Source organism: Phaethon aethereus (assembly GCF_964289735.1).
Source record: "Phaethon aethereus genome assembly, chromosome: 12".
In the NCBI taxonomy this organism is placed as follows: domain Eukaryota; kingdom Metazoa; phylum Chordata; class Aves; order Phaethontiformes; family Phaethontidae; genus Phaethon; species Phaethon aethereus.
In genome coordinates, this window is record NC_138588.1 from 13,935,020 (window position 1) to 13,948,022 (window position 13,003).

Consider the following 13,003-nt stretch of genomic DNA (forward strand, 5'->3'; position numbering starts at 1 on the left):
AACAGTACTCCCTTACAATAGCAGCACATGCTATCGCTACCTGCAAAGCTGTCAGTCTCATGACTTAGTGTAAGAAAGAAAGAGGGGGATATGAGGGTGAGAAATAACTATTAAGAAGAAATAACAGGAATGAGAATAATCATGCAGTTCAGCTGTTCTCGTCAGCCAGCCAGCTTGCTAGCAACAAGAGATGGTTTCCGCTGTGGAAGATCCTGTGGAGTAGGAATATGGTCACCAGTGACTTCTGTCTTGTCAGGAGTTGCAGTAGGAAGTTGCTTATTCTTCATCTTTGCTTTAGCCATGTTGTAGTCACCAGAATCAAAGTATTTTTGCTAGAAGACAAAACACACATATATTTAAAAGCCTGAAATTCTATCAGATGCATACACTGAATTACACGGTTAAATAGATTCCTTAAATTTTAAAACCAGTTATAAAATCTTCCTGATTAGGCAAGGTAGCTCTATGTCGATTAAAAAAAAAAAAATCTTATCACGACTATTAAGCACACATAGCTGTGCTGGTTTTGGCTGGGACAGAATTCATTTTCTTCATAGTAGTTAATATGGGCTATGCTTTGGATTTGTGCTGAAAACTGTCTTGATAATACAGGGATGTTTTAGCTATTGCTGAGCAGTGCTTACACAGAGTCAGAGCCTTTTCTGCTCCTCACACCACCCCACCAGTGAGTAGGCTGGGTGTGCACAAGGAGTTGGGAGGGGACACAGCCGGGACAGCTGAACCCAAGTGACCAAAGGGGTATTCCAGACCATACGATGCCAGGCTCAGCAGATAAAGCTGGGGGAGGAAGAAGGAAGGGGAGGACATTTAGAGTGATGGCATTTGTCTTCCCAAGTAACTGCTACACATGATGGAGCCCTGCTTTCCTGGAGACAGCTGAACACCTGCCTACCCATGGGAAATGGTGAACAAGGTCCTTGTTTTGCTTTGCTTGTGTGTACGGCTTTTGTTTTACCTATTAAACCCAAGAGTTTTTTCCCTTTTACACTTCTGATTCTCTCCCCCATCCCACTGCAGGGCGAATGAGCGAGCAGCTGTGGGGCTTAATTGCCAGATGGGGTTAAAACCATGACAACAGCTAAACTCGTAACGTTAGGCAAGCATACAGTTAAGGTTCTACACATACCATTAAACTCAGACCATACGTGAACATCATTTTTGCCCTGGTTTTCCCAAGAGCTCTAATCTCCCACAGGTGAAACCCTGGGGTTTGTAAATTTTGTTGCGGTGAACAAGTTCTTCTACACAGAATAATCAAACAATGCATGAACTAGAGCCAGAGAACAGCTCACTATCATACCAGAAGATCAAAGTAGCATGAAACTGCATGTTAACAAGAAAACCTCTTATCTGCATACATTGAAACAGTGAAACCATAATCCCTAAATTTCCCAAACCAATTATTTAGCAAAGTCAAACCTACTGTGCAGTCCTTCTGAAAAGCACTGTGTGAAGGAAATTCTTATCCCACACTCCAGGTTTCTTCTCAATACAAAAACAAGTACAAAAAGTTTGAATTTCTAAAACAGTGTTCCTAAATATTTCAGCAAATTTATCAGCATTACCTTTAACAGTCTTTTTTGTTGTCAGATTTCTCAAAACATTAACTTATCTATGGATGTAAAACCAAAAAACTGTTGTCTGCATCATGGTAAGATGAGGCATGGAATTTCACCCTAGGTCTGCAACAAGTCTTCAACTGCTCATTGCCACATTTTGCAGGAAAAGTTGTATTTTGTTTACATCTTACTATGAGGTCTACCATTAAGGTACTTGCAACCCATGATTTTCAACAGCTTGTCAGCTGTTGAGCAACAGCCATCACTACCTTCTATGTTTACGTGCTTCCAGGCAGCATTACTACTACCACAATTTATTTTGCATTAGTACTAACCAGCTGCAAAACGTGCGGTAGCAGCAGTTATTAGAGAGAAGTAATTTCAACACCTAACATGCCTTTACCTCAGGGGGCAAAGGGGAAGGTTCTTTATGCAAGGCCTCCTGAAGAAGGCTTTAGATGTTCCCTGACAGAGCCTTAAAGCTACCAAATCTGTTTCTCCCATGCAGACAGTACTACATCTGAACCACACACTTTTATCCATAAACTTACCCAATTCAATCCTTTGGACAGTGAAATCCCTATTTATACCTCAATGTTCTAGCACTGCATCTGCAGACTAGACCTCAAGTTATAACATAATGCGATTTGGAGAAAGGCTTTCATATTTTGCCCCTTAAGGCTGAAGCAACCAAAAGTAATTTTTAAACAGCAACTAGGTAGTAACAGAACTGATCAATTTTTAGATGCATTGCTGCTGTTAACAGATACCTATTTCTGTCCATGTAAGAGCTCCAAATATAATCCCTCTATAGGAGCATGGTGTAGCATGGTCCTCATCTACTATTATTCTGGAGAAAGTGTCCTAATAATGGTGTGTGCACCCAATGCAGAACATTTCTGGACAGCATACATTAATGGGCAGAGTGTGTCCTAATTGCCAAATCAAACAAAATCTCTGCTACAGTTGACTAAATACATTTAGAAGAATATCTGGGAAAACCTACTATCCTTCATGCATTAGAATATCAGCCCATTTCTTCCTTTAACTTATTCCTGTATTTTCCTCTGATTTACTCTAGCTTCTCATAGATGGCCTGTATTTGATCATCCCTTTCAAACTGACTATGTCTGTCCAGGTGTCTTCATGTCAGAAGCACTATCTGAAAGCATACTAATTATCCCCATTCTATTTTCAATTTCAGCAATCCAGGCAGCCCGAGGTACACCAGGCATCTACATCAAGTAAAGATGCTTCCTCATTTAAGACACAGAGCACACTAAACAAAAATTAATAAAAAAATAAAACAGAAGAAAGTTATTACCACCACATCAGGAGTGGAGAACTGAAGAAGGCAGATTACTAACTGGCATCCACAACTTCATGCCTTCTTTCATCAAACTATCAAAATCCCAAATACTTAGTCAATTAAGATGCCCACTGGTCCACCTCTGCTCAAATTTGAAAATATAGGCTGCAACGACCTTTGCATTAAATAGTACTATAATCAAGATGAAGATATTGTACAGATTGTTATCGTTGGTGGTGTGTTTTCCTCACATTTGCATTGAGTGCAAACAGTCATAATTCCTTTATGGCCATCAATCCTTAGGGAGCAGATGCTGGTCTGTTTTCCTGAACTATCATCACAGTACGTACTTACCTTCTCCCTTTTGTGTCTACACGCACTGAACCCACTGAAGTCTCATTTAGGCTGCCGCTGACAACAGAGTGTAACTCACAAAAGGAGTCCCCTAATCTACCGCCTGCCCATGCCCAGCAGCCATTAACTATGCTGCATACGCTCCAACTTATGAGAGAAAGCTTATCCAAAAAACCTGCCAACAGTAACAATTTGCAGGAGATGTTACCAGATAGCACAGAATTAGATCAGCACTGAACTCCAGCAGCTGGTTTGCGGTGGATTTATACTTGGAATCATTGCGTGCACTCAAAAGGCCTAGATGATAGTAAAAAAAAAAACAAACAACAAAAACTAGTGTGACAGCAATGAAAGCACCATCAGAAGTAGTGATATATATTAGGATTACTCAAAGAACAGAGTTCTAGCATGCCTGAAAGGCATTATATAATCACTTTATGAATAACTAAACTAAAAAAACAGCTGAGTAACTAAGAAAATAAGAGTCACTGGTTAAATGTGGAATAATATTGAACTACTAACTCTTCATTCTTCTAGCATTAGTTTTTGGTTAGGGTGTATATTCAGAATTACACTGCCATTCTCAAGCCACCGATGTCAGATGGTGCCTGCTGTAACAGAGCAGACACTAAGCTTTCACGTGCTAAACACATGGATAGTAAGAGTTGGAGATAATGTTTTGGGGACATAAGAATGGGCAAGATTAGATCAGTACGAAACAGGGATGAAGTTCTAACCCTTAGTGTTTACTGTGATTTTTTTTTTTTTTTTATGAAGTCTATCACAGCAGCATTTAGCCAGCTTCTAACTTGAATTTTTTCTGAAAAGTGCAGTTGAGCCATCAATGCTGTAAAACAGCTGTCCTGCCAATTTGGCATTTGTTTTGTGGAAACTGCTCTTCCTTGTGCTTTCACAAACAAAGTTTAAACTTCTTAGCACTCTTTTACTCACAAAAAGGCCCATGGAATAGAAAAAAAAAAAAATCACAGATACAGGAATTTTCGAATTTCTTGTCCATACCCTGTGGACAATAAAGAACTCACTCCTTTTTGAAGCCTCTTCCTCAAGAAGTCTGAGCCTCCTGGCTTCTGGCCCAGATGAGGGTATCTTGCTTTCAATTTTGCTTCTTCAACTTTTTCTGGGCTGATCACCTTATCCTCCATTTCCTGAAAGACAATTAGCAATACTGTAAATGAAATATACAATAATGAACTAGTTATGCTGAATACCTTCACAGGTAATTCACCAACATGCCAACTGCTGCCACCAAGTGAACATATCAATTATTTCATTAGACATTTTCATATATTCTCTCTCAAATACTGACAGCAACTGCAGAGTTCAGACTCCCATCTTAGGTACCTTTCCTGGAGACGTGTTTGAATCTAATCAATGCATTTCTCTTTCACATAAAACTAGTCTATACTAAAATTAAATTATTCCATTTTGAAAAATAAAAACCCCCAAACAAAAAACATTTTTTAGTCAACACAAGTATTCCACTAAGAACAAACAAATGTTGAAAGATGAGCAAGAGCCACAGGACTTTTTTTTTTTCCAACTACCCCTGTTTGATCATGAAGTTGCACAGACTGACTAGCACTTACATTGCAACAATCTAGTTTGTATAATTGCTCTAACTGTAATGTGTTGATATTCACTGTGAAACAGTGTTTAAAGTAGCTCAGTCTCAAAAACATTCCTGCTATCATATTAATAGCAACAATGCTGTATTTCTCTGTATGTGTCTATAATTACCCTAAAATTATAAGGATGAAGACAGTTGGATAGTGCATTTGTGTATAATAAAATGCCTATTTTATGAGTACACTGTAAAATATGGATGGCCAAAGTAATCATTTGAAGACACTCACTTGGCAAAAACTGCAGTTTGTACATCCAGTCTTTCAACACTGACCTCTACTTTACACTCATTTGTTCCAGTCGACGTAGCAATTTGATGTATGAAGTACAATTTCTTCTATTAGATCATTTCTAAAATATCTTCCATTCAAAATTCTTGTTTTGCTACTTTTCAGTATTTGGCCAAGGCTTTTTTTTTTTTTGCATGCAAACCATTGCTAGTATATATTGATTCGCACTGACTGCTGTAGTGTTGAATTGTTATCATCTGAAGTCACAGAAAGACTTTTAGGCAGGAAATAAGAACTGCCATTGAAATCAGGAGAGCCTCACATTAATCTGGGACTAAGGTTTCATATCCACTTAGAGCTGCTTAGGCAGCCCCTTCATACTCTTTCCATCCATGTCATCATCCTTTGCATTGCATCAGTCAGCATGACTGCATGTACTCCACATGAATGGGTTACAGAAATCAATTCAACAGAAAAATAACCTTCTTTCTTTTTTTCTTTCCTGGTTGGGCTGTGTTTCCTTTGGATCCATTTCCACAGTCGGGATCACCAAGCAGCTGCACAAACAGGTATGTTAGCACAGCAGCAGGGAGGACAGAGGAACACAAGCAGCTGGGAGCTACTTAAGCCAAAACTGCCAGAGAACTAGAGCCACCATAATAGCCTACCCCAGTGCCTTCCTGTATCTTTTATAAAACCTCCAAGTTCTAGAATTTCTAGAAGAGTCAACATCTTTCTGGGAAGAAACCTCAGAAGCAAAGGTTGTAACAACAGATTTAGAGTGTAACATTGTCTAATTGTTCCATTAGGCCAAGACATCTCAAAGACAGCTTTGCACAATACAGTGGGAATCTGAATTAACAGTTCTACCAAGGAAAGAGGAATTCTTATAAGAGTTTAAGAGAAACTTCTATGAAGACAGGAACCAATGCTTTTTATTAGATGAAAACATAGCTAGGCAATACAGTGCAAAAAACAAATATATATAAAGGGGAAAGTTTCCCTGACACTACTGAACATAGAACTACACTATTTCTCACTATATAATATCATACTAGCCAAGACCACAGTTTTCATGTGTTACAAAAGATAATTTTTCAGCTGCTGTTCTTCCTATTATGCTTTATTATCATGCCAACACTGACTGGATTTTCTCAGATCAATCCTTTCGGCTAAATGTGTTCAACATCTAATGCTGAATCACTGGGTACTCACTGTTGAGCCAACAGAAAAAGCATCTGAGGGGGCATGTTTTGCCAATACTAACCAAAAGGAAATAATTTTTAAGAGCAGAAAGCAAACAATATGTAGCTTACGTAAATATGTATTCACAGTGCATCAAAGGAGACATTTATGTGAACTCACAGGGGTGACAAATCATCACACAGCAGGCAACCAAAACACAAAATACAGTTTTATGCATCAATGCAGATGAAAAAGATACAGACTATGGTCTCTTACTCTGGATGAGGAAGAACAACTAAGGCTTAAAAAACTACGTAAGACCAATTAAAGAATTTCAATACAAAGATGTGGGATGTCAAACAAACCATCTGATGGCAGGTTCAAAAAAAAATACTTAACACAACAGTTCTTCATATAAAATATAGTTAAGCTGTAGAACTCCTTGCCAAAGGCAAGGACATTTATACATTTATAACAGTCTCCCTTGAGTTACAGAAGCAACAACCATGTGACTAACAAATGATTGGGGGGGCGGAAATCAAGATATAACACACTCTTCTTCCTAGTGACAGCCACACAAAAGTTACAATTTTAGTTCTCTACAGGAATTTGACACAGCTAATGAAGTCTGCTTACTTCATTAAAAGGATCTACTAGGAAGGCAGTAGTTACCTAGCTCATTTAAAGATAGCTTTTGCTTTTAATCTTTACAGATGTACTAGCAACATAAAGTTCCGTATATGTTGTACAACTGAACTGCATGGCTAAAAAAAGAGCCATCAGCCTTTTAAAACTCTGGTATGAAGAGCTCATCCTCTTTAGCTAAATATATTAGACAAAATGTAAATCAGAAAATGGGAAAAACATGGTAACAGCACAATTCTACAGCAAACTGACATAGCAAAAGCCAGTCCAGAAACAAAACGCACCACCCCTAAGCTTCCTGAAAAATACAGGCTTTTGAGGTAAAAAGAGAGTCGGTCAACCAAGCATATGTTCTCCAATGTCTAAAGTTTCTTTGTTGCTGAACTTCCCCCTGCCACTATCCCAAGTTTTCACACCGAGAACAGGAAACACTGGTCTTGGCAAGTTTTCAATTTATATCAATCTCTTGTTTAATACCTTTCTCACCTAACACATGCACAAGCTTCTTACAGCATGCTAGAAAAGTTTAGAAAAGAGGTCTGATCATGAAAACGCTAAGTTCGTTTAGGTGTTTCATCTTTTTTAAGCATACGTATGAATAAGTACTGCAAAATTGGGCTGTTTATATAAGTATTTCAAAGCTAAGCATTAACTGAGTCAATGTTCAATTTTGCCTACCCAGACAGTTTTGGTGAAGGTTAGTATTGCAATGCCATAAAACCACTGATACCACAGTATCCTAACAGGACATAAACTCACAAAGTTTTATTTTATTGACATTATTAATTTGTCTTGAACACCTCATCAGATTAAAACTAAATTAGCAAATCAGTAAAGGACTCCTGCCTCTCAAAGAAAGGGTAATTTTCCAAAACAGTGTGTAAGCCCTGAATTTCAAGACTTCAGTCTGAAACTTAGTTAGCTAAACCAGCCCCAGTCAGCTGACTTCATCAGAACACACTAGAAGGTATCACAATAAGCTTGCTACCAAATGTTTTACTATGCTCTTATTACAGAGCTATTCTAGGAGTGTTGCATAGACCAGGGATTTATTTTTACAGGCTTTCAACAGGAACGGTATCCCTTCAGTAGTCTACCCAACACGAATGTTAAGTCGAGCTGCAGAACACACGCATTTAATAATAGATTACAGACCTGCCATAGAAACTAGTTCTGATTACTGCACTTATTAGGAAGGTATAATTCCATATTAACCCCCAAAGCTCTACTTGTATGACTATCTCATATTACAAAGTGTAAATTATTAAACAAAAATTTGACAGGTGGGGTAGATTAAGCTTTTTCTTTTAGCCTCCTTCAAAGCAGTACTTGTGTTTCATAACTTCTCCCTATCAGAAATCGCTCTGGAGATTGCAACTGAGTACGCAGAGCAATGATAAGGCTGAAAAACAAACGGCTTCTTAAAGTCACAGCCGACAGAGGTAAGCTGCTAACAGCATACTGTTATCTGTGAAGCCAAATCCCACTTAAGAAACTATAAAATTATTAATTACAGAGGTGACATAATAGTGCCATCACAAGACAACCCAGACAGTTACTCTTCCTAAAAGTCTTAACTAGAAGAGGTCACAGCCATTGTGTTTTGGCTATTTCTCCTTCTAAATAGCTTACGGTAAAAACTGAACATTTTCTAAAAGTGAAACAAACGTCTGGCCACCGGATTATCGCTGGTCTCCAGCCCCTGCGACTGTGAGATGAAATTCTTTAACCCATGACGCCCTGGCAGGCAAAACACCCGGAGGAGAGAAGAGTCAAGGCCGGTCTAGGGAGCGAGGAAGCGCCATTAGTCCGTCCAGGCCAGAGCACGCCAATGATTTAACAGAGAACAAAAACTCCCCAGCGCAGAAGCCAACATGGTGGTGCCGCTCCTCCGCCTCCAGCCTCCGCCAGCCGCGGGCGACAGGGCCCGCGCCTTTCCAGCCGCTCCGGCCTGCAGTACGGCGCCGCTGCCGCCGCAGGCCCCGGCCCCGTCCCGCCCGAGCCGGCTGCGGAGGGCGCCCGGCTCCTCCTGCTCTCCTGCGCGGCGGCGGAAGGGCCGAACCTCTTCCCCGGCCAGGGACGCTCCTCTGACGGGAGCTCCGGGCGCGGCGAGCAGGGCAGCCAGGACGGGGAGATGCTGCCGTAAGGGCCGTAGTGGCCCGCGAGGCTCCCCCGGCTGAGGGAGAAAAAGGCCCGGCCGGGGCGCCCCCGCTCCGCCTCAGGGCGCGGATGGAGGCGGGAGAAGCCCCAAGGGCCTCCTTCTGCTCCTCGGCGGGGCTGCCGGCCACCCACCTTCTGCTCCTCGGCCGAGGCGGGCTCGGGACTCTCGGCAGACATGGCGCCGCGGAAGCAGGACGGCGGCGAGAGGGCAGGCAAGGAAGACGCGACCGCCGCTCCTCCGCGCAGCGCAATGCTGCTACCTCCCGCACAAGATGGCGGCCGCTAGCACGACGGTGCGCCGGAAGGACCAGACTTCCTCCGCGCTCAGTCTCCCCGGGCTGCCTGGCCACGCTCCTAGCGCCGCTGAAGGAGCCGCTTCCGTCTCCGCCCCTCAACGTCACGTCCTCTGCCGAGCACGCTGGGAGCTGTAGTCCGGAGGGCGGTGGTTCTCCCGCCCTGCCGCGTCCGACCCTGTCCCGAGCGACACAGGGGAGATGCCCGGGGCTCTCCCGGCGACACAGGCCCTCTGAAGCGCACAAGGCCTTCGTCGAAGCACAGAGCCACAGCCATAGAGACCTGCTCGCAGCAGCAGGGGATAGCTGAGTTCTGGCGGGCAGCTTGGGCGCGGCTTTCAGAGACTGCGTCTCGGCCCCCCCACAGCCCCGGCGCCTCGCTGGGACCTCCGCAGCAGCCCGGGACTGGGACCCAGCTCGGGCCCTGCCGTGCCCTGCTCCTGTAGGATGGCCCATGCGGCCCCCCCGGCCCGACATCAGAGTAAAAGGGGAAAAAAGACTGTTGGCTGCTTGGCTAAAATTAGTGCTTTTGGCTACTTCTACAGATCAGAGTAGGAGCCGAGTCCTCAGCAGCTTTACTTGAGGATCTTTTTTTGAATCCCAGACACCAGCAGACAGACAGACCTGAGACAGACTATCTGAGGATAGTCCACTGAAACTTAACAGCATGGTATCAAGTTATATAAAGTATTTTCTTCCCTCCCCCTCTACTTTTCACTGCCTGGTTCTTGGCAGAACAATAACCTGCCGTGGACTCTCTTAGACTTTAAGAACATAAAGGAGGAGTTCAAATAGCTCACCATTAATAAACCTTTAGTGATCCCTAAATATGAGGATTATGTGAACAATAAATTATAGGTTTTACTTCATACTTAGTTAAATGAATGCACACTCCCACTTTCCCAATACAAAACATCTTTTCATATCACCTTACACTGCCTTCCCATGATTTTGACCTCCAGCCCTCCTGCCATGGTGTATCGTCTCTATTTGGCATGCCCTCTGGCTGAGAACCAGCACATGCTCTCCACCCTGCAGACCCTGCACGTGCATGTGGTAAACCAGCTTGAGCACAGTCCTGGAAGGATGGGCAAGGACAGGCTTTGTGCATTTAAGGTCCACAAAACAGACTAAGACAGGTCAGAAAAGTCTCTTAATGAAAACAGACGCTGTAAAGTCACCAATTTTTTACTAAAAGACCCCCAAACCAGTAGGTGGAAGATTTTTTTTAGCAACTGAGAGATTCATCCAGAGACCAGGATTGTGTAGTTGTAAAGAACTCAAGGCATGTGCACATCCCTCCTTCAGAGAGAGGTACAGCAGGGCAGATTGCACACGAAAATCACAGAAGGCGCTAGCGAGCATTATTTTTCCTAATGATAGAAAAAGCAGTGATAATGGTGGGTGTGCCACATTTGCTTCTATCAAAACCAGGGAGAAATGGTCTGAAGGCGTAAAAAGCAAAAGAATGATCATAAAAAAAGATTATGTTCATCCATTTTGAAAGGAAATAGAACCACAAAGCAGCGACAGCAGACAAGAATGCAAACTTCAGGAATTTCTTTCAAATCTCTTAGGAAATTAATGTGAGGGAAAACAGTTTTGAGGATTCAGCAGTTCCTTAATGAAGTTATTTCTTTAGGGGAACAAGTGTAAACTATACAATGCAGAGGAAGGATGGGAAATAAATTAAGAACCTCGGGAAAAGCAGTTGTTCTTCAATGGCCTCAAATACAAGCAAGCAGCATATAGCGAACTAGGTCACTTTTTTAGGGATGTGCGTCTGACGCAGATCATGAAGACAAAGGGACACAGAATCATTACTGAAAGTTACTGAACAAACCTTGTAAAGACCAAAGGATTTAACGTTTCTTTTGTTCAATCTGGCACAATCAAGATAGCTAGTGTAACAAACAGAGTATAACCTCAAGCTGGAATACGGAAAGCTCAGTTTATAGGATACTTGAATCCGTTGTTTTTTTCCTTATCTGGTAAATATTTTCAACTTGGATGAAAAATTATCTTTAAGAGTTTAGACAACTGACTGAAGCACTCTCCAATTAATTAGTGGTCACCTATATAGGAACCTGCAGAAAATGAGGGAGCTTCCAGGAAACTAACAGCATGGCCTTTTTTCTGAATTTACATAGGAGTAAGGGGAAGACAGAATACAAGCTATGTAATTAAGCTGTTTAATCAATAATTACCTGATAAATCATCTAAAATAAGCACTCAAAAGAAACTTAGTAGCTAGACATGAATTCACAACTAAGAACAAGGGTTTCACGCAGTCGTTATTTCCTTTAACAAAAGGGAAACAGATTGCGTGGAGAAGTGGGTGAAGGTGGCTAAAGTTCCAGATGTCTTCTGGCATTAATAAGGCTTCTGATGCTTCCCCATGCAAATCAGGGAAACTCAACTAGATGAAACTTTAATGTGGTGGATGCAAGTTTTGTTGGAAATGGCTATATCAAGTGTTCAAACAGTAATGCTGTGTTTAGTAGGGTTTCAACAAAGGGCTTCCCAAGGCCAACACTGCTCATCAGTTTCATTGGTGACCCAGATAATGTACTATAAACTTTATTAATATTAGAAGATTACATTGAGTAAGAGAAGCTACAAGAACACTAGAAAATAACTGCAATTCAGATTCAAACAGAAGATCAGATAGAAGATCCTGGGCAGTAGGAGAATGAGGTTCAATAATGACACATGCAGGAAAGCTACCATATTAGGAACAAGCAGGTAGGACACCTCTGTTAAAGTAGATAACAAGATGAATGTAAGTTAACATCTGATACTGAAAAATCAAGTATTATAATGGGACGTATCCATAAGACTTATCAACCAATCCGTCCAGTCTAATTGCCACAGAGCAGCCCTGCTTGGGATGCTGTGTTCAGCTTGAGGCACTTCAAGACAGATTCAGACCAAAAGAAGCAAGCAATAAGCCAGAATGATGAGAGGTGCAGAAGACAAAAATCTACAAGGCAAGGCTGACTGAACAGTCCGGAGTTTTTTTAGATATAGAAAACAGGACTGAGAAGGGAGATACAAGAACTAAATTGTTTTCTTTGCTTATAGTATTTGACTTCAACTGCAGCAAGATTCAATTAGACATTATAAATAGCTTTCTCATGAGAAGTATAGTTTAACGCTGGAAGAGATTACTTGGAGCGTCCATCTCTGGAGGCCCTCATAAACCACTCAGAAACATTTGTCAAAAATAATTCCATATGGTTGAGCCTATTGAGCAGTAAAGAGAGGAAGCAAACAACCTCTCCAAAATTAGTCTAGTCTCATTTCTTAACCTATGCATAGAAGGCTATGTGGAATTCAGTTCATATTTTATGAACATTCAGCATTTCTCCAGGTGTTTGTCCCTAATGGAAGGCGTTAGCTCAGATGAAGCTGTAAATGGAGAATGACTTAAAGTTGTTCACGGATAATCTAAGGTCACTTCCATTCTGAATCCATAAAGGGACTAAGTGTAGTTTGACTATTTAAGTCAATACACATTTTTTTCCTAGGCATTACTTGTAGTGACCACATATTCAAAATCCACACTTCTTTGCTGTTCAAAACAAATGAATATATTACTCT

General features: G+C 41.6%; 1 protein-coding gene across 2 annotated transcripts; it reads right to left on the bottom strand.

Moving 5' to 3' along the window:
• Window positions 1-109: 109 nt before the first annotated feature.
• Window positions 110-9,357, bottom strand: ARPP19 (cAMP regulated phosphoprotein 19; the record flags this gene model as incomplete). Of its 2 annotated transcripts, XM_082004910.1 has the most annotated exons (4): window positions 110-332; window positions 4,287-4,409; window positions 5,600-5,674; window positions 9,240-9,357. In XM_082004910.1, 4 exons carry the CDS (start codon window positions 9,282-9,284, stop codon window positions 162-164), a joined length of 414 nt encoding a protein of 137 aa, XP_081861036.1. In that variant the 3' UTR covers window positions 110-161. The 2 variants fall into 2 exon arrangements, with proteins under 2 accessions (XP_081861036.1, XP_081861037.1); XM_082004911.1 differs by lacking the exon at window positions 5,600-5,674 and having other exon boundaries at window positions 9,240-9,284.
• Window positions 9,358-13,003: the final 3,646 nt, after the last annotated feature.